Raw genomic sequence first — 26,740 nt, forward strand, 5'->3', positions numbered from 1 at the left:
CGAAACACTCTCTTTCGGGTGTTCTTGTGTATCGTCCCCCATGAAGGCTCTACGATTTTACTTCTAGCCTAATGGAGGCTACAACCCATCTATCACTAAGAAAAACCAGACTGCTAGTGTTGGGAGATTTAAATGTCCACTTTAATGATCCCCTTGACAAAGAGGCCCGGACATTAAATCTGAACTACTCACCTTACAACTAGAACTTAAGAACGAGGACTCGTCACACCAACTAGGACATTTACTGGACCCTATTTTTGGGAACTGGAATGGAGTACAGACTCTGTCTCCACAACCGGTACCCTGGTCTGATCACTTTGTCATCCCGATGCAAATTCAGATATCTGAGACCGAACCTAACAAAGATAGTGCACAACGATACCAATGCAGGAAATGGAAAAAATTTTCCCTTGACACCTTTATGAAGTCCCTTGTAAATGCTGGACCCCCAGGAGGATCTGACTGTGAGACAGCCTATAATCAGCTACAGAAATGCATTATAACTGCTCTTGATAGCACTGCCCCTATTCGTACTCTAACCAGCTCTAATAGGACTTAGAAAACGGCCCCGTGGTTTACCCAGGAACTTCAGTTAGCTAAATCTGCTTGCAAAAAACTTGAGAGGGAATGGCGTACTAATTTTTGCCCAGAAATCAAAACCCTATATAAAACGGCACAAAAAGAATATAACAAAAAGATCCGAGTCTCCAAAGCATCCCACTATAATAATCGTATCTAGGAAGCAGAGAACTCCTCAAAAGAGCTTTTTAAGATCTTCAAGGAAATCTCTATAATAAACACGAACAATACATCCCACAATGATTCGGTGGACACTTGCAACAAAATTGCTAAGTACTTTGCCGGCAAAATCACTGACATCTATGCCAATTTTTCAGGTAACATAAAATCTGGCCTCGACTTTGTTGAGAGGGAAGATGCCACCCTTACAGAACCTTGCCTACGTAATTTTACTGTCCCTCCCCCGGAAATACTCATGAATATCTGTCAAAGTATTAAATCTGGCTCCCCCCGGGATCCTGCTCCCCCCAAAGTATTAGGAGCTAGTATAACTGTCCTGGAGCCCTACCTCAGACATGTGATCCAAGTCTCTTTTGCTACAGCCATGTAGACTGGAAGAAAGCAATCGTACTCCCCATAAAGAAAAAACCTACTGTGAGCCAGGATATCCTTGAGAACCTACGACCCATCTCTTTGCTACCCTACTTAGCAAAAGTTGCGGAAAAAATAGCCAATACCCAACTCATGGCCCACCTCGAATCCCACAATGCCTTATATAGCTCTCAGTCTGGCTTCAGATCGGGCTATTCTACAGAGACAGCGCTCCTGAGAGCGACCGAAACTTTACGGGAAGGGGCTGATGAGGGTAAGACCATGGCACTTATCATGCTGGACCTCAGTGCCGCGTTTGACACTGTAGCACACTCCATCTTGCTACAGTGTCTAAACACTGCGGGGGTCATCAAAGAGGCACTGGGGTGGCTGAAAGCATTTCTTACTAACAGGTGCTTTCAGGTTCAGAGAGGCAACTTTCTCTCGGACAGCATAGCCTTAGAACAGGGGGTACCTCAGGGCTCTGCCCTGAGTCCCACCCTGTTCAACCTCTATATGGCCCCGCTGGCAGAGGTACTCAACTGTTGATCTCCTTGTCCCAGGCTCCCTCCTCAGATGCTGAAAACTTCAAAACCTGCATGTGCGATCTCGCAGGGTGGATGACCAAACATTGCCTCAAACTTAACGGCTCTAAAACTGAGGTATTAATAATAGGAGGTAAGGACACTAGCTGGACCAAAGACTGGTGGCCACCCGGTCTGGGGCCTCTACCCACTCCTGGTCAGGAGGCGAAGAACTTAGGTGTCTGGGAGGAAACTAAACTTTCGTTTGACAGCCATGTTAATAAAATTGTAGGGAAATGCTTTGGGGTCATGAAAACTCTCAATTGTACCCTGGACCTCCTCCCTTTGGAGTCAAGGCGTACCATGACTCAGGCACTAATAACCTCTCGCATTGATTATGGTAACGTGCTTCTTCTGGGAACCTCATGAAAGAACATCAGGAGACTGCAGGTATTACAAAATTCTGCAGCACGGTTAGTGCTGAGACTTCCCAGAAGAGCACCTTCTAAACCTACCTTGGCTACCCTCCATTGGTTGCCTATTAGGAAGAGAATCCTATTTAAAGCACTTCTCTGGTGCTATAGAATTATCTCTCATAAAGCACCAGCCTACTTGTCTGACCTTGCCGTTCCCTACGAGCCTAACAGATCCCTTCGCTCCATGGGAATGGGTCTGCTCAAGATCCCTCGTATAAAAAAAGCAAGAATGGGAGGCCGCTCCTTCCGCTCGCTGGCAGCAAACAAATGGAACTCCCTTCCCACCTACATACGATTAGCGAATAATGAGCCCACATTTAGAAAACTGCTAAAAACCTATCTATTCGCCCTTTAGCTCCTCTCCCACTCATACTCTGACTCTTTCTCCACAGGGCAGGGACACGTTGGGAGGCGTCACCAGGCGCTTTACAAACCCCTTTAATAATAATAATAAAGATACATAAACATAATCGTATGTACAATGACTCAAGACGCATCACATAATATCATCGTAGAGAGCACAGTGTCACTCATAGGGTATGTTAACACAATAGTATGTACAAAGACTTGTCGTCAACAAGAGCACAATGACTCGTGGCGAGATTAGACCAGGGAGGGGGGATATAGGAGAGCCATGAGGAGAGTGAGCTAGAGCTCTTAATGTCAAAGTGTCTGTGTGCTGCTGTGGGCAGGCTTCGGTGGTTAGGTGGCATCTATCCATTTGGGAGAGATCGGATGAGGAGGAAGTATTTGAGCTGCCTTTTGAATTGCAAGTAGGAGAGGATAGTCCTAATATGGACTGGTATGGAGTTTCAGATTTTGCTCCCCGCCCCCCCCCCCGCCTGCACTTCACGCCCCTGTCGCTTCATCTGCTTGCCTTCTGTCCCTTAATCTCCCCGTGACTCCCCCCTCACCTCTCCCACTCCACTGCTTCAAGCCCCCACCATTTGCTCAGGACATTGCTTGTTTTAACTTGTTGTTTTAGCTACAGCCCTCCCCTCACCTCCATTGTACAACCGCCTTATTAATGCAATGTGGCAATGAAGTTATTATAAACTGCTATATGTTTGCCGATATTATTTCTATAGGTATGGACCCAGCTTGCGGTTCGAGGCAATGTTTTGGTTTCCAGCCAGAGCTCGCCTGCCCTTTACATCAGTGCTTGCTTGTTAGCAGTGGCTTAATTTTGCGAAAGACTGTACTAAAACAGCTTTGCTTTCAACGTGAGGTGATGTTTTTGTTTCTTTCGTTTTCGCTCCAGCTTCCCCAGCATTTGTCATGCCGCATTATTAGTGCTCCATGCCTCGGCATCAACCACTTAGCATTGCTTCTACGGTGATGTGTTTATTTACATTTTAGCTACAGCCCTCCCCCACCACCGCTGTACGATCACCCCTGCCCTTTACGTTAGTGCTTGCTGCTTGCTTGTTAATGGTGGCTTAATTTTGCGAAAGACTGCAGCTACAGCTTTGCTTTCCACAGAAGGTGATTTTTTCGAGGCTATATTTTGGTTTTAGCTACAGCTCTTTCGCTGTAGCAACTGCTTTGCTTATGTCGTGTTTTGCATTTCGTTTTCGCAACGGCATTTCTCAGACCGCATTCTTAGTGATCCATGCCTCTGCATCAACACATTAGCATTGCTTCCGAGGCTAAGTTTTGATTTTCATTTTAGCTACAACCCTCCCACACCTCCATTATACCACTGCCTTATTCATACTATATAGCAATTAGGTTCTTAACCCCTTCGAGGCTAATGACGAGCTGGGCTCGTCATGGCGCTTACCTGCCGTGCGCGGATGACAAGGCCAGCTCGTCATGAATAATGTAAAACAATAAAACCCAGCGCAGGACGGGAAAACGCCTAGCAGCCATGGGGTTAAAGACTGCTGTGTGTTTGCCGCTATTATTTGTATACTTATGGACCCAGCCACCAGACTTACACAGAAGATTGCTTTACTTTGCCATTTCGTTTGATGCATTGCTTCGGTTTCCAGCTCTCCTGCCCTTTACATTGGTGCTTGCTTATAACACCTACACACTCTGCATCACTTGGTGCGCTCAGCAAAAAAAAAGTTAATAATCCTATATTGTAGCAAACTATATGGACATTTAACTGAGTTCCTTTTACAGTAATGTACTCAATGTGCTGTTAGTGTAAGCAAACAAAACAGCCCACAGTAGTTCGTGCGCTTAGCAAACACGCCAAACAGTTAATAAGCATGTATTGTAACCAGCTATATGGACATCTAACTGCGCTCCCCATAACAGTTTTGTCATCAATATGTTCTCAGCGCAAACTTGCCTAAAAATTATTTGGTGAGCCAGGTTAAGGGTTGGATTACAAACGAAAAGTTGCTATGGCACAAATGTTAAAACCATCCTCATACTCTTCCTCTTTCTTTGCCTCGGTTTTTATCTCCTCATTCTACTACCCATCCACTTACCGAACCACTCCATCCCATTAGCCAGCTAGCCAGTAACCCACCCACCCATCTATCTACCCACTCATCCATGCATGCGTGAACCCATAACCCTCTCTCCTTCATGCTTTCTCTCCTTTTTTTGTCTCTTTCTCTTTGTCACACACTCTTATTCTAATTATATCTTATATCTCCCTCTGTATCTCACTATTTTCTTAAGCCTTCTCTGTGCCATGTTCAGTAAACGTTAAGGAGCTTCAATAAAAAACAGCGGTGCCAGCAGTAACCTCTGGGCTTCCATAGCCAGCGGCGTGGGTGAGACTATCCTGGCCAAATTACAGATTGTTCAGAACACAGCCGCAAGGATGATCTTAAATCGCCCGGCAGGCTCTTCGTCAACCACGCTGCGTAGAGAACTACACTGGCTCAATGTGAAAAAAAGATATTTTTCAAAATCTGCTGCCTAACCCACAACGCTCTTAACGATAAAGGCCCCCCGCTACTTGCAACTTAAACTAATTAAATACTGCCCCTGTAGGAGGATTAGATCCAGTACACAGGGACTGTTACAAGTTCCTTGAATCTGTCTCACCCGGACAGGAGGGAGAGCCTTTTCTTATCTGGCCCCCAGATATTGGAACCAGGTCCCACAGGCTCTACGAGCCATCTCGAGTAATGGCACTTTTAGGAAACATCTGAAAGCTTTCCTATTCTAAGTAATGCCCTGGTCTGGCTCCACTCTAGCAGAAGTCCAGTCTCTAGTCAGCGCCGAGATGGCCCATGGTGATTTGAGCGCTTAATACTTAACCTAACCTTAACCTAACAAGGACAGCACCTGCACTTCTTCCATTCACAAGGGACAACACCTACACTTCTTTGGGACAGCACCTGCACTTCTGTCATTCACAGGGGACGACACCTGCAAATCTTTCATTCACAGGGGTCAGAACCTGCACTTCTTTCATTCACAATGGAGACATCTGCACTTCTTTCATTTACAGGGGCCAGCACCTGCACTTCTGTCATTCACAGGGGACAGCACCTGCACTTCTTTGTGACAGCACCTCCACTTCGTTCATAGCACCTGCACTTCTTTCATTCACAAGGACCAGCGCCTGCACTTCTTTCATTCACAAGAGACAGCACCTGCACTTTTTTCATTCACAGGGGACTGCACCAGCACTTCTTACATTCACAAGAGAAAGTACCTGCACTTCTTTCATTCACAAGGAACATCACCTGCACTTCTTTCATTCACAAGGGACAGCACCTGCACTTCTTTCATTCACAGGGGACAGCACCTGCACTTCTTACATTCACAGGGGACAGCACCTGCACTTCTTTCATTCACAAGGGACAGCACCTGCACTTCTTTCATTCACAGGGGACAGCACCTGCACTTCTTTCATTCAGAAGGGACAGCACCTGCAGTTCTTTGTGACAGCACCTTCACTTCTCTCATTCACAAGGGACAGCACCTGTACTTCTTTCATTCACAGGGGATAGCACCTGCACTTCTTCCATTCACAAGGGACAGCACCTACACTTCTTTGGGACAGCACCTGCACTTCTGTCATTCACAGGGGACGACACCTGCAAATCTTTCATTCACAGGGGTCAGAACCTGCACTTCTTTCATTCACAATGGAGACACCTGCACTTCTTTCATTCACAAGGGAGACACCTGCACATCTTTCATTTACAGGGGCCAGCACCTGCACTTCTGTCATTCACAGGGGACAGCACCTGCACTTCTTTGTGACAGCACCTCCACTTCGTTCATAGCACCTGCACTTCTTTCATTCACAAGGACCAGCGCCTGCACTTCTTTCATTCACAAGAGACAGCACCTGCACTTTTTTCATTCACAAGGGACAGCACCAGCACTTCTTACATTCACAAGGGAAAGCACCTGCACTTCTTTCATTCACAAGGGACAGCACCTGCACTTCTTTCATTCACAGGGGAAAGCACCTGCACTTCTTATATTCACAGGGGACAGCACCTGCACTTCTTTCATTCACAAGGGACAGCACCTGCACTTCTTTCATTCACAAGGGACCGCACCTGCACTTCTTTCATTCACAGGGGACAGCACCTGCACTTCTTTCATTCAGAAGGGACAGCACCTGCACTTCTTTGATTCACAGGGGACAGCACCTGCACTTCTTTCATTCAGAAGGGACAGCACCTGCACTTCTTTGATTCACAGGGGACAGCACCTGCACTTCTTTCATTCACAAGGGACCACACCTGCACGTCTTTCATTCACAGGGGACAGCACCTGCACTTTTTTCATTCACAAGGGACCACACCTGCACTTCTTTCATTCACAAGGGACCGCACCTGCACTTCTTTCATTCACATGGGACAGCAACTGCACTTCTTTCATTCCTAAGGTACAGCACCTGTACTTCTTTCATTCACAGGGGACAGCACCTGCACTTCTTTCATTTACAAGGGACAGCAACTGCACTTCTTTAATTCCTAAGTAACAGCACCTGTACCTCTTTCATTCACAGGGGACAGCACCTGCACTTCTTTAATTCACAGGGGACAGCACCTGCGCATCTTTCATTCACAGGGGACATCACCTGCACTTCTTAAATTCATAAGGGACAGCACCTGCGCTTCTTTCATTCACAGGGGACAGCACCTGCGCTTCTTTCATTCACAAGGGACATCACCTGCACTTATTTCATTCACAGGGGACAGCACCTGCACTTCTTACATTCACAGGGGACAGCACCTGCACTTCTTTCATTCACAAGGGACAGCACCTGCACTTCTTTCATTCACAAGGGACCGCACCTGCACTTCTTTCATTCACAGGGGACAGCACCTGCACTTCTTTCATTCAGAAGGGACAGCACCTGCAGTTCTTTGTGACAGCACCTTCACTTCTCTCATTCACAAGGGACAGCACCTGTACTTCTTTCATTCACAGGGGACAGCACCTGCACTTCTTCCATTCACAAGGGACAGCACCTACACTTCTTTGGGACAGCACCTGCACTTCTGTCATTCACAGGGGACGACACCTGCAAATCTTTCATTCACAGGGGTCAGAACCTGCACTTCTTTCATTCACAATGGAGACACCTGCACTTCTTTCATTCACAAGGGAGACACCTGCACATCTTTCATTTACAGGGGCCAGCACCTGCACTTCTGTCATTCACAGGGGACAGCACCTGCACTTCTTTCATTCACAGGGGACGGCACCTGCACTTCTTTCATTCATAAGGGATAGCACCTGCACACTTCTTTCATTCACAAGGGACAGCACCTGCACTTCTTTCATTCACAAGGGACAGCACCTGCACTTCTTTCATTCACAAGCAATAGCACCTACACACTTCTTGTATTCACAAGGGACAGCACCTGCACACTTCTTTCATTCACAAGGGACAGCACCTGCACTTCATTCATTCACAAGGGACAGCACCAGCACTTCATTCATTCACAAGGGTCAGAACCTGCACTTCCTTCCTTCGCTGGAGAGTGAGTACCTGCAGTTCTGTAGTTCCATTTAAAGCACTGCCAATAGAGGCAGCAACCTGATAGCATCAGAAACATGGCTCTGCACTTTGAAGAATGAATGCCTTGGACGGAGCTGGAGACCAGTAAAAAGAAAAGAGCAAATGTTGTGAAGGAAGTGACACAACTAGGGCCACCCGGGTCACTCTCGACCTCCTCTAAACTTCAAAGAATGAAGAGTTAATGACACAGTACAGAATAGAAGCAAACTAGTTTATTCACAAAGTACCCTGCACTGGAAATCAATCTGACCATCCTTCTATGATGGCTGTCGAGGGACTGACTCTTACAGTCATAAAGTTACATTATGTATGTTGCGGAGCCCACAAAGACCTGCCTATTATGGAAAAACACTGGTAGCCTTCCTAATACAATGGGGGGTACAGAACATAACTTTATATTCCACAGCCTGGCACAAGTTATCTACTGCCCAAGGTCGTCTATCTTATCCTCCCCACTAGACAGGTGGGAGCAGGCCTCTATGTAACAGAAAAGGCATGCATTAATGAGCAAGATTCAACCTTTGAGAAACAAAACTTACCATGGACCATTTCTGGTAAAGGTTTCAAGTAAAAGTTTTGATTAAAATACAAAATGGCGTCTTCGAAAGCTAAAATGGTGAAATAGATGTCAACCTACCTAACGTAACATCTGTACTTATTAATTGCATATGCATACAACAAGAATATATTATGAAATAGCTACTTAAACGTTAACATAATATCAGGTAAAATACGAGTAATATGGGGGTAATACATTTCAACTAACAGACCCTCTTTTTAGCATTTATTAGCTAACACGGACATCTTTATTCTTGCTATCAGGTAAAGGTTGTTACAATTCTAAAAGTAGAGACAATAGATGAATACAGGTGATAACATGTCAAGTACGAATATATGTATATATGCATAGCAAACAAGTGGAAGAAAATGACACTAAATATCAGTAGTACGAGTAACATCAGGAACAGAACCTACAAGAGAAGTAGTTGAACCAAAAACACTCATCTATTTGCATAATAGTATCAAGCTCCTTTTGAAGCATTATAGTTGAATTAATATCATGAACTGAAATCCTTTTGGGAGAGAAATATGTAGCACAGTATGAACAGCTTAAGGGAAGACACTGAATCAAGACACAGAAACAAATTAAAAGAACAATGAAATATATCACCTTTTCTAGAATCCAACCCCAACCACCAAATAAAGACCAACTCAAATAACCGCTCTTCATTCATCGAACATTTTACAAAATGTCTAAAATATGCGAAGTTATATTCCTTTCCTTTATTCGCGATACCGACCACACACTGCTCTCCTATTATTGCGCACCACCGCTCTTAGCTAGAATGAAATCGACCGCATATCTCGTTTGCTCAGAGTATATGCACATACTGAAAGCACAGTCATGGGCACACGTAATAAGGTTATAACAATGGTTGAAATGCCTCGTATTGTACGAATATCTGTGGTCGAAACCAGTATAATATGCAAATGTATTTAATAATGCAACAAAGAAAAACAACCAGCCAACAGGTGTTTCGTCACATAAGGGAAGTAACCCTTGACTTCTTCAGGGCTGGGGAAGATACAAAACATATAGTAAAATAATAGAAAATCATAGAATTAGTTGTTGCAAAAACCAAGATAAACACAACAAAGGGAAATATATATTGAGACCCCCAATAGCACGTGGAAACCCTAGGAAGAAAAGTGGACAGACAAATGTAAATGTGACTTAGTATGGAGACAGGCCCGTGGCGTAAAAATCGTGACTGCACAAGGGAGAGAGCAAAAGAACCATTGTGGAATGATAATGAGAAACAATACTAACAAGTGGTGAATATTGGTGTTGGGGTGACATCAAAAGGTGGAAACATGAAATGCAATGTAAATAAATATACTTGAGCAAAATTACATGTTAATTCTTAACACAAACACACTAAGTGCAAAATTCTATATGTAGTACAATGGAGAAAATGAGAGGAGACTCTTGAGTATTACACATAATCAATGGCAAGCTGAGTAGGGGAACAGATGTAATGGGAACCAAAATTTATAGGGAAGAGACAAGTCATGCACAATAGCTCTAAAAGGGAATTAAAGCACATGATCCCAGAAGGGGGAGACTACTATAGACGCAACTGACAGAAGTCCAGCCTTGTAAAATGATAGTCGCAAACATATGTGTCCCTACACCATACGTGTGAGAGTACTAACGTTGAAGGGAGGAGTTAGTCAATACCGGTGTGGCAGTGCAGACACTCATACACTCTCATTCATAGCTAAAAGAAGAAGAGTTTCAACCCTATGACGGGCCCCACAAATGCCTAAAGAGCAAACAGTACACTACTGGAAGGTCTTAAACATCAGTTGTTTGTGATGTCACTGCCTCTCAGGGGCCGTTCCTCATGGGTGATGTGTTGGTCTACGCGCGTTTCAGTGGCAACACCACCTTCTTCAGGACCAATACTTGTTATAAAATGAATCTCCTGTGTGAGTTTGTTGATGATACCTTAATGCTGAAGAGAAGTGAAAACTACTGTCACATTCACTACAATTATAGAGTTTTTCACCTGTGTGCATTCGCTGATGTGTTTAGAGGTTTGATAAGTGACTAAAGCACTTTGCACATTCACTGCACTTGAATGACTATTCTGCTGTGTGTGTTCGCTGATGAATCCTTAATGTTGAGTAACGACTAAAAATGCTTTCACATTCATTGCAATGGTATGGTTTTTCCCCTGTGTGTGTTCGATGATGTGTTTCTAGATTTTCTAATTTACTAAAGCTCTTCCCACATTCACAGCATTTAAATGGCTTTTCTCCTGTGTGTGTTCGCTGATGATTTTGTAGGTGTGATGACTTTCTGAAGCACTTTGCACATTCACTGCACTTGAATGGTTTTTCTCCTGTGTGTGTTCGCTGATGATTCCTTAATACTGAAGAGAAGCGAAAACTACTGTCACATTCACTGCAATGATAGGGTTTTTCCCCTGTGTGTGTTCGCTGATGTGCTTGGAGGTTTGATAACCGACTAAAGCTCTTCCCACATTCATTGCACTTGAATGCTTTTTCTCCTGTGTGAGTTCGCTGATGATTCCTTAATGCTGAAGAGCTGCGAAAACTACTGTCACATTCACTACAATTATAAGGTTTTTCCCCAGTGTGTGTTCGCTGATGACTATTTAGGTCTGATAACTGACTAAAGCACTTTGCACATTCACTGCACTTGAATGGTTTTTCCCCCGTGTGTGTTCGTTGATGACTTTGAAGGTGTGATAATCGACTAAAGCTCTTCACACATTCACTGCACTTGAATGGTTTTTCCCCTGTGTGTGTTCGTTGATGTCTTTGTAAGTCTGATAAGTGACTAAAGCTTTTTGCACATTCACTGCACTTCAATGGCTTTTCCCTTGCGTGGGTTTGCTGATGTCTTTGAAGGCTTGATAACTCACTAAAGCACTTTGCACATTCACTGCACTTGAATGGTTTTTCCCCCATGTGTGTTCGCTGATGACTTTTTAGTTCTGATAACTGACGAAAGCACTTTGCACATTCACTGCACTTGAATGGTTTTTCCTCTCGGTGTGTCTGATTATGTCTTTTAAGGTGTGACAACTGACTAAAGTTCTTTGCACATTCACTGCACTTGAATGGTTTTTCCCCTGTGTGTATTCGCTGATGTGTTTGGAGATTTAATGAGTGACTAAAGCTCTTTACACACTCACTGCACTTGAATGGTTTTTCCCCTGTGTGTGTTCTCTGATGACTTTGAAGGCTTGATAACTGACTAAAGCTCTTCCCACATTCAATGCAATGGTATGGCTTTTCCCCTGTGTGTGTTCGCTGGTGTCTTTTTAGTTCTGATAACCTACTAAAGCTCTTGACACATTCACTACACTTGAATGGCTTTTCTCCTGTGTGTGTTCGCTGGTGTCTTTGTAGTTCTGATAACCTACTAAAGCTCTTGACACATTCACTGCACTTGAATGGTTTTTGTCCTGTGTACGTTTGCTGATGAAGCTTGAGTGGTGATGACAAACTAAAGCTCTTGCTGCATGTGTAGGATTCTTCTTTCTTGGTTAGTGTCTGTGGGTCAGTTATATATTTGTCTACATCCCATGACTGTATTTCCTGATGGGCCAACATGGCTGTTAAAGCACTCGTATTTTTCTCACACACTTTATATGTGCAGTATTTTGCACATTTGATTTCTGTTTTAACAATAAATGCAATAGCCACGAAATATTTGCCACACTCCTAATACGTAGAAGGTATCTTAGTAGGTGATTGTGCCTTTAGATTGGATTATGGCTATGCACGCTTGAGGGTAAAGATGTATCTTCCTTCTGACCGGTGCAAATTAGGACAGTCTATTGTATTGTAGATAGAAGAACTCGTCTTTCCTTTACCTGTCAGTTGTCTGGCTCCGCTCTGTTGTGCTCTTCTCTGGTTACTATTGTTTATCCAGAAAGAGTTTACAATTCACCTAGAGCAGGGAATGATGGCTTGTCATCATATTAGAAAACAGAGCACTGTGGTAATCACACCATACAGATCCCATGATCAAAGTTGGTATTGGACACTTGTTTATACAGAAGGTGGTTTGTTATTGTTGTTGCCTTAATTTTCCTAAGGTCATTTCTTTATCTTGTGGCGTGGAGGTGTACAGTTCAGCCTCTTATAATCACTGAACTGCCCTTGATGCTTCAGCCAGGATCTGTCAGTTTGTGTGCAGGTTCCTCTGTCGCCGACTGCGCTGAATACTGTAGCTCATTATTTCTGCTATTATTGAGGATTCACAGCATTCGCTTCATTATTGATGGTCATTTCATACAGTCAAGGCTTGTTTTCTGTTGGATGTAAAGATATTGAAAATTACTAAATTGAAACATATTGGAATTATAATTCACAATGTTAACTGGTTGTAAAAGACATTTCGGGGGAGATTTACCAAATCTCCACGCAATGCAGCGCAGCCCCCCCCCGCGGGGCTGCGATGCTCGACAGGGAGGGAGCAGGAAAGCACCATATTTTCAAAGATATGTCTCTATCCTTCCCTTTCCCGTGCGCCAGCACTGATTACAGCGGCCCTGCGCCATGAACACTGCTTAGCACCAGAGCGCTAGCGTGTGTGAGTCCAGCATAGGTTTTTGTACAGGATGGACACCCTTCCAGTACAAAATACTATGCCTAGACACGAGGGAAAGCTTTTCCCACTTTGTATGCGTGTTGCAGAGAGCAGCATGCATGCAAAGTCGGAAAAGGAAGGATAAATCAAAGCATTTCTCCTTCCTTGCGCTTAGTTTAAAAGGGTGCAATTTTTTCACGCTACACCCAATCTACTGTATTTGGTAAATTGGTTTTAGCGTGAGAAACCTTGGGTGGTTGCACGGGAACATCCATGCACCCACCTTGACAGGCCCCCAAGGTGTGAAGTATTGCGAAGCAGTGATATGTACTGCTTCACATTACTTTTACGTTATTTCCAGTGCTAAACAAGAGTAGGGCTGGAAAGTGTTTTGTGCCACTTTTGTGATGAAAATACGGCGCAAAATATTAGTAAATCTTCCCCTTCTTCTTTACCGCCTTTAAAACTTAGCAAGGAATTGTTCATCATAGAAAGATATTTAACTAAAAGTTCTGTTGATCAGGTGATATCTTATTAATGTCTGAAAAGGAGGTGATTTACCAGCGTTTACAGGCTAACTTAGCAAAGTACGGGCGCCCCTGGAGCACCCAAGTGCTCGAGGTATAGCTTAAGATAGACGCATATGGTCAGGATTTCATTTAAACAACAATAGAGTTTAGAAAAAGAGATGGATCAGGCTGGGCTGCAAAATTTCCAGTACCTTTTTCACGAGGTATACAACAAAAGTAACTCCATTCACACACTTCTCGTTCCTTTCCTATTCACTTAAGATCATCTCAAATGCCAACTCCTGTCTTTACCTCGCTGTTCATAAGCCACCTTTGACACTTTCAACAGCTCCCTTGGTTCAAGCATTTCTGGTTTCTTCTAACTTGGAATATTGGAACATTATTGTGAGTTGAGCGGGGTTTCCTATCGTCATAACATCTGGCCATCTCCCTGAAACTAGTGGAACTTACAGCGCTCGGTTCTGGCCCTGAAAGACAACTTTAAAAAGCAAGTCTTTAGTTCTTCCTAAAGTAGATAACGTTCTGTAAGTTGCAGCTCCTTCCGGGGCTTTTGTGTCAAACAGAACAAGGGGTTCACTGTAAGGCCCATCCTTTACATTATAAGCGCAGATAAGGCAAACAAACGTTGATTCATATAATTTAATATTCAACGATATCAGTCCTTTAGTACTTATAGAGAATCCATCACAACCAATAATTTACCTGACATATCCCAGAGCAGATGTGTGCAGATTACTCTTTTTTCCCCCTTTTCCACCATTACATGGCATCTGGCATGATGTTGTCTGTTTGGGGCCCAGGATGCCACTTTGTGACCGGATGGGCATTTGGTAGAACAGGAGGAGGTGTAAACTATCCACAGGTGATGCGACATTTGTACCTTTCCATATTTCTCATCTTCAAGTTTATCTAATTTCCTGTCCTTCGGCCCCCCTTCTGCCCTCTGGTTGCACACTCACTCTGTGGGGTTCATCAGAAGTCAGATAACGGCCTGATAGTCACAAGGCCATGGTTCTCACTTCTTCTACAACACTTATTGCACACATATGGCCTAGTTTTGAGTTTGTCTAACAGATTATTGCCACAAAACTAGGGGTGGGTGAAGAATTCATCTCTGTCGGCGTAGCTCGCAAAATTTTGCCCAGTGTGCGGAGTTCCAAAGAACTCCACAAAGTAATGCAGAACTGAGTTTCTTTTTCTCAAGCGGTTCGCCAACGGTAAGGTGGTGAGTACTTGTGAGAAAATATAACACGCTAGACCTCCTCCTGGTGAGATTTCTCATTACAGGAGGTCAAGGCAGGTCACGACCACTCATGTGTAGAAGAAGCAAAACCTGTTGCACACTTAAATGGAGTTTCGAGCAAAAAGGATGTTTCAATGTACATATAGTTCATAGGTAATGGACGAAGGATTGGACCATCAGTGTTTCAGATTTTCTTTTATTGATCCCAGAAAGCCAGCCGACACGTGTTTCGTCGCAAGAAAACACACTTTTCCGCGACTCCTCAGGGCTGTAGGTCAATGTTTTATAACCACAGGTCGCGTTGCCGGTGATATTTCCGACCCGGCTCCGCTCGAGACCGGGTTTGACAATGTCTGTAGGGTGTGGTTCACAATCTTCAATAAGGTTTCTCACATTAGTGGTGATGATTCTTTACTCAGTGGTGACGGAGAGTGTAGGGTAAACTCAGGGCTTAAGAGCCCGGGAAAGTATTACAATCTTCGTGTTGTGAAGAAGGTAGTTTCACGAATTCCGTGGCAGAAAAGAAAGGTCCCCGTAGTGCGGGGAATCGATCGGTAGAGGTAGCGTTCAGGTTAGCAGATTCGTTCTGGGTGCATCACCACTAATGTGAGAAACCTTATTGAAGATTGTGAACCACACCCTACAGACATTGTCAAACCCGGTCTCGAGCGGAGCCGGGTCGGAAATATCACCGGCAACGCGACCTGTGGTTATAAAACATTGACCTACAGCCCTGAGGAGTCGCGGAAAAGTGTGTTTTCTTGCGACGAAACACGTGTCGGCTGGCTTTCTGGGATCAATAAAAGAAAATCTGAAACACTGATGTTCCAATCCTTCGTCCATTACCTATGAACTATATGTACATTGAAACATCCTTTTTGCTCGAAACTCCATTTAAGTGTGCAACAGGTTTTGCTTCTACTGTATATCGTGTGTCCTCCAGGCACATTTTGAGGGGTTTCAGGGAATTGCCCCTTACCTGCATGCATCTTCTGCCTGATAGCGTTCTACTGTACGTCAACCCAAGCAGTGCGCCCAGTATTTCCCTCACACCTAAAACCCTGTTCTTGGCCTCCACTCATGTGTAGAAATCTGCCATTCTTGTTGATGAAGCTGCCACTCGATTAGAATGTCAATTCGAGCAGCAGAAAGCAGCAGTGTCTTCTGGCGCAACGTGTAGTGCTGTTCGCGCTGATTTTACAGTGCGGGACAAACTCCTGGCATTGAAGATCAGTGAGAGCAGCGCAACTTAACAAACTCTGCCACTTGCGGAAGTCCGTGGAGTACGGCAGAGTTTTCCTGGCATGTGTGGAGTTCCGCGGAGTAAAACTCTGCGAACTACACCAAGGCATTATCAAAACTTGACAGATATCCTGTGTGCCTTATTATAATTGCCACAGGATGTAATGCATTTTTAATGGGGCGGGCAGGATACCTGTCACATTTGGGATGGAATAAACCATTTGCTGAAATCTAAATCAGGCCTTTGGTGGTCATTGTGTCCAGTTTGGCTAGCTGGGCTTGAAGGATCTTGTGGTTTGTTGGTCTCTCACTGCTTTGAGGTCACCGCCAGGCAGGACTTCTGTAAGCTGCGCCTTGTGCAGATCTTCCTTTCTAGGCTGGACTTCTGTCAGCTGCTCCTTGTGCAGATTGTCCTTCCAGGAAGGAATTCTGTCAGCTGCGCCTTGTGCAGATCGTACTTCCAGGCAGGACTTCTGTCAGCTGCGCCTTGTGCAGATCTTCATTCCAGGCAGGAATTTTGTCAGCTGCGCCTTCTGCAGATCTTCCTTTCAGGCAGGACTTTTGTCAGCTGTGCCGTGTGCAGATCTTCCTTCGATATAGGTGCTTCTGTCAGCTGTTCCTTGTGCAGATCTTCCTTCCAGGCAGAACTTCTGTCAGCTGCACCTTGTGCAGATCTTCCTTTCTAGGCTGGACTTCTGTCAGCTGTTCCTTGTGCAGATTGTCCTTCCAGGTAGGAATTCTGTCAGCTGCGCCTTGTGCAGATCGTCCTTCCAGGCAGGACTTCTGTCAGCTGCGCCCTGTGAAGATCTTCCTTCCAGAGAGGGCTTCTGTCAGCTGTGCCTTATGCAGATCTTCCTTCCAGTCAGGACCTCTGTCAGCTGCACTATGTGCAGATCTTCCTTTCAGGCTGCGGCTTTTGTCAGATGCGCCTTGTGCAGATATTTCTTTCAGGCTGCAGCTTCTGTCAGATGCGCCTTGTGCATACCTTCCTTTCAGGCTGCGGCTTCTGTCCGCTGTGCCTTTGGCAGATTTTCCTTCCAGACAAGGGCTTCTTTCCTCAATGATCAGTTCAAAGGTCGGGAGAGGTAGAACTGGTCTACGTTATCTTCTTTATTGCAGTTCCACTGGTCAAGCCACAGACCTCGTGCTCTGAGAGTCTGGAATTTCTTTGACACAGCCTGCCATCGCACACTAAAAGCACGCCTCCACGACATCGGATTCCAAGAGAAGGCCCTGGACTGGACCACCTCCTTCCTCTCCGGGAGAACCCAGAGAGTCCGCCTCCCTCCCTTCCGTTCCAAATCCACCAAGATCATCTGCGGCGTACCCCAAGGGTCATCCCTCAGCCCAACGTTGTTCAACGTATACATGGCACCACTCGCCCATGTCGCCCTACGGCACGACCTAAACATCGTCTACGCTGATGACACCCAGCTGATCCTCTCACTCACCAAGGACCCCCGCACTGCCAAAACCAACCTCCACGAAGGAATAAAGGCCGTAGCCGACTGGATGAGGAACAGCGGTCTGAAACTGAACTCGGACAAGACGGAGGTCCTCATCCTCGGTTCCACCCCCTCAGCCTGGGACGACTCCTGGTGGCCGATGGCATTAGGAGCACCCCCTACACCCACGTAACCTGGGAGTCATCCTCGACTCCACACTCTCCATGACGAAACAGGTCAACGCCGTCTCCTCCTCTGGCTTCAACACCCTCCACATGCTTCGCAGGATCTTCAAGTGTATCCCCACCACAACCAGAAGGACGGTCACCAAGGTCCTCGTTAGTAGTAGACTGGACGACGGCAACGCACTCTACGCAGGAGCCCCGGCCAAACTCCTGAAACGGCTCCAACGCATCCAGAATGCCTCCGCACGCCTGATCCTCGACATACTGCGGCGCAGCCACATCAAACCACACCTGAGAGACCTGCACTGGCTCCCCATCAACAAGAGCATAACCTTGATGCTCCTCACCCACGCACACAAGGCACTCCACGACACTGGACCAGCGTACCTCAACAGCCGACTCAGCCTCTACACCTCGTCTCGCCACCTCCGTTGTACAGACCGCGCCCTCACCACTGTCCCCCGCATCAGTAGAGTGACCGCCGGAGGCAGATCATTCTCCCACCTCACCGCCAAGACGTGGAACACCATCCCCATCCACCTACGGCAGACCCAAGACCTCCTAACCTTCAGGAGACTCCTCAAGACCTGGCTCTTTGAACAGTAGCAGCGTTCCCCCCTTAGCGCCTTGATAACCACACAGGTATGTAGTGCGCTTTTCAAATGCTATGATTGATTGATTGGTTGATTTTCTGAGCTCCTCAGACCATTAAGACAGTTCTACTGCATCAAGCACACACTAAGAGACTCCAAAAGTCAACGCTACAAGTGCTGCTCCATGATTTAATTCAACCACTGTATCTGAACATCCCCTGGCAAATGCCAACTAGAGAATAGACATCCTGCCTGCCCCAGCAGTGTGCAGACAGCTTTTCAAGCACCTCGAGGTACGTGGACTTTGTCTGTCGTAACTGAAGATGTTAAACCTTATTAACATCAATCCCCTTTGGACAAGGTCCTCCATTTTGCTATCAGAATGTTGCTCTTCCTGTGCAGACACAAACACTCATCTCCGTATTGCATAAAGCTGGTTGTTCTTATCCAAAAGAGGGCCCTCCACAAATTGCTGACACTTTCTTACACCCCCTGGACAGCCGTGGCAACACACAGACCAACTACAGACCCTCAGGGATCACCAGTCCACCTGCCAGGATGAAGACTCAGATCTTTCACCCTTCTCTGTTACCGTCTTTGGACCGGCCCGTCTCTGGGATTCGTGGAAGCTCCACACTCAGTGAGCTCAGAGTTCCCTTGTAAAACCATCTCATGAGGGTGGAAGAAAAGAACAATAAGTGACACGCACTGCACAGACGTGTAAATAAATCTACCATTTTTATTCCATGTACCATTGTCCTACTGCTGATGTTTTTACATGTATGTTTTGCTGTCTATCACAGCAGTTTCTTCGTTTAAAATCTTACTCAACAGTTTGTTTTCCATCATACCTACTTACCCATGTACTGTTTCTGACCTTACAACATCTCTGGCAGACATGCTGTGCGGTCTGTTGCTACATAAATAGGAAGTAGATTGTTACTGCAGGAAGAAGGCAGTGTCCTTGCAGTCAGATGCACTTGATTGGAATAAAAGGTACCATGTTTGCTAGAAAAGCTGCAACTATTAGAATAATAACATACCAAATGCTGCGCATACAGTGCAGTAACACAGACCAGGTATTAGAAAAACATCATGCAAACAATGCAATGACACAGGCCAGGCATTGAAAGAATCTGACGCAATCAGTGCAATAACACAGGCCAGGTACTAGCATTGACATAAACAATGCAATAACACAGGCAAGGTACTAGGATTGATGCAAACAATGCAATAACATAGGCCAGGCACTAGGAGAATCTGATGCAAACAACGCAACAACAGAGGCCAGGCACTAGGAGAATCTGATGCAAACAACGCAATAACACGGGCCAGGCACTTGGATTGAAGAAAATAATGCAATAACACGGGTGAGGCACTATGAGAATCTGATGCAAACAATGCGATAACAGGGGCCAGGCACTTGGATTGAAGCAAATAATGCAATACCAGAGGCCAGGCACTAGGATAATCTGATGTACACAATGCAATAACAAAGGCAAGGACCCCTGGACTTGCCCCCGCTGCCCGTGCATTTACACCTGTGACCCCTGGACTCGCCCCTACCTGCCCACGCTGCCTGTGCATTCAAACCTGTGACCGCTGGACTCGCCCCCATGCTGCCTGTGCATTTACACCCATGACCTCTGGACTCTCCCCACACTGCCTGTGCATTTACTCCGTGACCCATGAACTCGCCCCCACTGCCCACGCTGCCTGTGCATTTACACCCGAGACCCCTGGACTCGCCCCCATTGAACACCCTGCCTGTGCATTTACACCCATGACCCCTGGACTCGCCGCCACTGCCTGTGCATTTACACCTGTGACCCCTGGACTCGCCCACACTGCCCACGCTGCATGGGCATTTACACCCGTGACCTCTGGACTCGCCCCCAAGCTGCCTGTTCATTTACACCCGTAACTCCTGGACTCGTCCCCACTGCCCACGCTGCCTGTGCATTTACACCAGTGACCTCTGGACTCGCCCCCACTGCCCACACTGCCTGTGCATTTACACCCGTGACCCCTGTACTCACCCCCACTGCCCAAGCTGCCTGTGCATTTACACCAGTGACCCCTAGACTCGCCCCCACTGCCCACACTGCCTGTCCATTTATACCCGTGACCCCGGGACTCGCCCGCACTGCCCACGCTGCCGGTGCATTTACACCCGTGACCCCTGGACTCGCCCCCACGCTGCCTGTGCATTTATACCCATGACCTCTGGATTCGCCCCCACTGCCCATAGTGCCTGTGCATTTACACCTGTGACCCCTGGACTCGCCCCCACTGCCCTTGCATTTACACCCGTGACCCCTGGACTCACCCTCACGCTGCCTGTGCATTTACACCCGAGACCCCTGGACTCGCCCCCACTGCCCACGCTGCCCTTGCATTTACACCTGTGACCCCTGGACTCGCCCCCACTGCCCAAGCTGCCCTTGCATTTACACCTGTGACCCCTGGACTCGCCCCCACTGCCTGTGCATTTACACCCGGGACCTCTGGACTCTCACCCATTGCTGCCGGTGCATTTACACCTGTGACCTCTGGACTCTCCCCCAAGCTGCCTGTGAATTTACACCTGTGACCCCTGGACTCACCCCCACTGCCCACGCTGCCTGTGCATTTACACCTGTGACCCCTGGACTCGCCCCTACCTGCCCACGCTGCCTGTGCATTTAAACCTGTGACCCCTGGACTCGCCCCCATGCTGCCTGTGCAGTTACACCCATGACCTCTCGACTCTCCCCACACTGCCTGTGCATTTACCCCGTGACCCATGGACTCGCCCCAACTGCCCACGCTGCCTGTGCATTTACACCCGAGACCCCTGGACTCGCCCCCACTGCAAACGCTGCCTGTGAATTTACACCCATGACCCCTGGACTCGCCGCCACTGTCTGTGCAATGACACCTGTGACCCCTGGACTCGCCCCCCCCTGCACACGCTGCCTGTGCATTTAGACCTGTGACCCCTGGACTCATCCCCATTACACACGCTGGACTCGCCCCTACCTGCCCACGCTGCCTGTACATTTACACCCATGACCCTGGACTCGCCCGCACGCTGCCTGCGCATTTACACCCATGACCCCTGGACTCGCCGCCACTGCTTGTGCATTTACACCTGTGAACCCTGGATTCGCCCCCACTGCCCACGCTGCCTGTTCATTTACACCCGTAACCCCTGGACTCGTCTCCACTGCCCAGCTGTCTGTGCATTTACACCTGAGACCCCTGGACTCGCCCCCACTGCCCACACTGCCTGTGCATTTACACCCGTGACCCCTGGACTCGCCCCCACGCTGCCTGTACATTTATACCTATGACCTCTGGACTCGCCCCCACTGCCTGTGCATTTACACCCATGACCTCAGGACTCGCCCCCACTGCCCACGCTGCCCTTGCATTTACACCTGTGACCCCTGGGCTCACCCTCACGCTGCCTGTGCATTTACACCTGAGACCCCTGGACTCGCCCCCACTGCCCATGCTGCCTGTGCATTTATACTTGTGACCCCTGGACTCGCCCCCACTGCCCATGCCGCCTGTGCATTTACACCCTTGACCCCTGGACTCGCCACCATGCTGCCTGTGCATTTACACCCGGGACCACTGGACTCTTCCCCACTGCCTGTGCATTTACACCCGTGACCCCTGGACTCGCCCCCACTGCCCATGCTGCCAGTGCATTTTCACCCGTGACCCCTGGACTCGCCCACACTGCCCACGCTGCCTGTGCATTTACACCCGGGACCTCTGGACTCTCACCCATTGCTGTCTGTGCATTTACACCTGTGACCTCTGGACTCTCCCCCACGCTGCCTGTGCATTTACACCCGTGACCCCTGGACTCGCCCCCACGCTGTCTGTGTATTTACACCCATGACCTCTTGACTCGCCCCCACTGCCCAGGCTGCCTGTGCATTTACACCCGTGACCCATGGACTCGCCCCCACTGCCCACGCTGCCTGTGCATTTACACCAGTGACCCCTGGACTCGCCCACACTGCCCGGGCTGCCTGTGTATTTACACCCGGGACCTCTGGACTCTCACCCATTGCTGCCTGTGCATTTACACCCATGACCTCTTGACTCGCCCCCACTGCCCACGCTGCCAGTGCATTTACACCTGTGACCTCTGGACTCTCCCCCACGCTGCCTGTGCATTTACACCCTTGACCTCTGGACTCTTCCCCCACGCTGCCTTTGCATTTACACCCATGACCCATGGACTCGCTCCCACTGCCCAAGCTGCCTGTGCATTTACACCTGAGACCCCTGGACTCGCCCCCACTGCCCACACTGCCTGTGCATTTACACCCGTGACCCCTGGACTCGCCCCCACGCTGCCTGTACATTTATACCTATGACCTCTGGACTCGCCCCCACTGCCTGTGCATTTACACCCATGACCTCAGGACTCGCCCCCACTGCCCACGCTGCCCTTGCATTTACACCTGTGACCCCTGGGCTCACCCTCACGCTGCCTGTGCATTTACACCTGAGACCCCTGGCCTCGCCCCCACTGCCCATGCTGCCTGTGCATTTATACTTGTGACCCCTGGACTCGCCCCCACTGCCCATGCCGCCTGTGCATTTACACCCTTGACCCCTGGACTCGCCACCACGCTGCCTGTGCATTTACACCCGGGACCCCTGGACTCTTCCCCACTGCCTGTGCATTTACACCCGTGACCCCTGGACTCGCCCCCACTGCCCATGCTGCCTGTGCATTTACACCCGTGACCCCTGGACTCGCCCACACTGCCCACGCTGCCTGTGCATTTACACCCGGGACCTCTGGACTCTCACCCATTGCTGTCTGTGCATTTACACCTGTGACCTCTGGACTCTCCCCCACGCTGCCTGTGCATTTACACCCGTGACCCCTGGACTCGCCCCCACGCTGTCTGTGTATTTACACCCATGACCTCTTGACTCGCCCCCACTGCCCAGGCTGCCTGTGCATTTACACCCGTGACCCCTGGACTCGCCCCCACTGCCCACGCTGCCTGTGCATTTACACCCGTGACCCCTGGACTCGCCCACACTGCCCGGGCTGCCTGTGTATTTACACCCGGGACCTCTGGACTCTCACCCATTGCTGCCTGTGCATTTACACCCATGACCTCTTGACTCGCCCCCACTGCCCACGCTGCCAGTGCATTTACACCTGTGACCTCTGGACTCTCCCCCACGCTGCCTGTGCATTTACACCCTTGACCTCTGGACTCTTCCCCCACGCTGCCTTTGCATTTACACCCATGACCCATGGACTCGCTCCCACTGCCCAAGCTGCCTGTGCATTTACACCAGTGACCCCTGGACTCGCCCCCACTGCCTAGGCTGACTGTGCATTTACACCTGTGACCCCTGGTCTCAGGACCACTGCCCACGCTGCCTGTGCATTTACTCCCCTGACCCCTGGACTCGCCCCCACTGCCCATGCTGCCTGTGCGTTTACATCTGTGACCCCTGGCCTCGCCCCCACTGCTCACGCTGCCTGTGCATTTACACCCATGACCCCTGGACTCGCCCACACTGCCCACACTGCCTGTGCATTTACACCGTGACCCCTGGACTCGCCCCCACGCTGCCTGTACATTTATACCTATGACCTCTGGACTCGCCCCCACTGCCTGTGCATTTACACCCATGACCTCAGGACTCGCCCCCACTGCCCACGCTGCCCTTGCATTTACACCTGTGACCCCTGGGCTCACCCTCACGCTGCCTGTGCATTTACACCTGAGACCCCTGGACTCGCCCCCACTGCCCATGCTGCCTGTGCATTTATACTTGTGACCCCTGGACTCGCCCCCACTGCCCATGCCGCCTGTGCATTTACACCCTTGACCCCTGGACTCGCCACCACGCTGCCTGTGCATTTACACCCGGGACCCCTGGACTCTTCCCCACTGCCTGTGCATTTACACCCGTGACCCCTGGACTCGCCCCCACTGCCCATGCTGCCTGTGCATTTACACCCGTGACCCCTGGACTCGCCCACACTGCCCACGCTGCCTGTGCATTTACACCCGGGACCTCTGGACTCTCACCCATTGCTGTCTGTGCATTTACACCTGTGACCTCTGGACTCTCCCCCACGCTGCCTGTGCATTTACACCCGTGACCCCTGGACTCGCCCCCACGCTGTCTGTGTATTTACACCCATGCCCTCTTGACTCGCCCCCACTGCCCAGGCTGCCTGTGCATTTACACCCGTGACCCCTGGACTCGCCCCCACTGCCCACGCTGCCTGTGCATTTACACCCGTGACCCCTGGACTCGCCCACACTGCCCGGGCTGCCTGTGTATTTACACCCGGGACCTCTGGACTCTCAACCATTGCTGCCTGTGCATTTACACCCATGACCTCTTGACTCGCCCCCACTGCCCACGCTGCCAGTGCATTTACACCTGTGACCTCTGGACTCTCCCCCACGCTGCCTGTGCATTTACACCCTTGACCTCTGGACTCTTCCCCCACGCTGCCTTTGCATTTACACCCATGACCCATGGACTCGCTCCCACTGCCCAAGCTGCCTGTGCATTTACACCAGTGACCCCTGGACTCGCCCCCACTGCCTAGGCTGACTGTGCATTTACACCTGTGACCCCTGGTCTCAGGCCCACTGCCCACGCTGCCTGTGCATTTACTCCCCTGACCCCTGGACTCGCCCCCACTGCCCATGCTGCCTGTGCGTTTACACCCGTGACCCCTGGCCTCGCCCCCACTGCTCACGCTGCCTGTGCATTTACACCCATGACCCCTGGACTCGCCGCCACTGCCTGTGCATTGCCACCTGTGACCCTTGGACTCGCACACCCTGCCTGTGCATTTAGACCTGTGACCCCTGGACTCATCCCCATTGCGCACCCTGGACTCGCCCCTACCTGCCCACGCTGCCTGTACATTTACTCTCTTGACCCCTGGACTCGCCCCCACGCTGACTGCGCATTTACACCCGTGACCCCTGGACTCGCCCCCACGCTGCCTCTACATTTATACCTATGACCTCTGGACTCGCCCCCACTGCCTGTGCATTTACACCCATGACCTCAGGACTCGCCCCCACTGCCCACGCTGCCCTTGCATTTACACCTGTGACCCCTGGGCTCACCCTCACGCTGCCTGTGCATTTACACCTGAGACCCTTGGACTCGCCCCCACTGCCCATGCTGCCTGTGCATTTATACTTGTGACCCCTGGACTCGCCCCCACTGCCCATGCCGCCTGTGCATTTACACCCTTGACCCCTGGACTCGCCACCACGCTGCCTGTGCATTTACACCCAGGACCCCTGGACTCTTCCCCACTGCCTGTGCATTTACACCCGTGACCCCTGGACTCGCCCCCGCTGCCCATGCTGCCTGTGCATTTACACCCATGACCTCAGGACTCGCCCCCACTGCCCACGCTGCCCTTGCATTTACACCTGTGACCCCTGGGCTCACCCTCACGCTGCCTGTGCATTTACACCTGAGACCCCTGGACTCGCCCCCACTGCCCATGCTGCCTGTGCATTTATACTTGTGACCCCTGGACTCGCCCCCACTGCCCATGCCGCCTGTGCATTTATTTATTTATTTAAGGTATTTATAGAGCGCGTAATCACCCGTGAGTATCTCAGCGCTATACCAAGTAGTCGGGCAGGGACACAGGACAGGAAATTAAGAGGGTTTGGGGAAGAGGAGGGTTTTGAGTGTTTTTCTGAAACGGAGATGGTTGGATTCCGTTCTAAGTTCCCGGGGCAGCGCATTCCACTGCTTGGCTGTATGCACCGAGAATCGGCGGCCTCCTGCCCGGGCCTTCTTCACTCTCGGTACCACTAAGAGGTTTTCGTGGTCCGATCTAAGTGCTCTGGCCGGTCTGTAGGGGGTGATGCAGTTTTTAAGGATTGGAGGGCCTTTTTCGTTCAGCGTTTTGTGGGCCAGACAGAGTGCCTTGAACACCACTCTTTCCTTGACCGGGAGCCAGTGGAGCTTCGTCAAGGCGGGTTTCGCAGATGTTCTGGCCGGTGTGCCCGTGAGCATCCGGGCAGCAGCGTTCTGAATTTTCTGGAGAGTGTGAAAAGTGGCTTCTGGGGCTCCCAAGTAAATGGCATTACTATAGTCCAGCCTGGACACAATCAGGCCCTGGATCAATAGTTTCCGAGAGTTAAAAGGCAGCAGGGGGAGAACTTTCCTGCATGCCCTGAGAAGGCCGAAGCAGACGCCAGCCGTCTTTTTTGCCTGTGTCTTAAAAGTGAGGTCTTTCTCCAGCCATACTCCTAGGCTCTTCACCTCA

General features: G+C 49.1%; 1 protein-coding gene across 2 annotated transcripts in view; it reads right to left on the reverse strand.

The window, feature by feature from the left end:
• Positions 1 to 8,846: 8,846 nt before the first annotated feature.
• The window catches only part of LOC147737148 (uncharacterized), an 88,581-nt gene continuing 70,687 nt past the window's right edge, over positions 8,847 to 26,740 (reverse strand). For both annotated transcript variants that reach the window (XM_086967296.1, XM_086967276.1), the window contains exon 2: positions 8,847 to 12,925. In XM_086967296.1, the coding sequence (XP_086823422.1) occupies positions 10,722 to 12,221 (1,500 nt within the window). In that variant the 5' untranslated portion in view covers positions 12,222 to 12,925 and the 3' untranslated portion in view covers positions 8,847 to 10,721. The remainder of the gene's footprint in view (positions 12,926 to 26,740) is intronic.

The sequence above is a fragment of the Lissotriton vulgaris genome, chromosome 1_1, assembly GCF_964263255.1.
Source record: "Lissotriton vulgaris chromosome 1_1, aLisVul1.2, whole genome shotgun sequence".
Lineage (NCBI taxonomy): Eukaryota > Metazoa > Chordata > Amphibia > Caudata > Salamandridae > Lissotriton > Lissotriton vulgaris.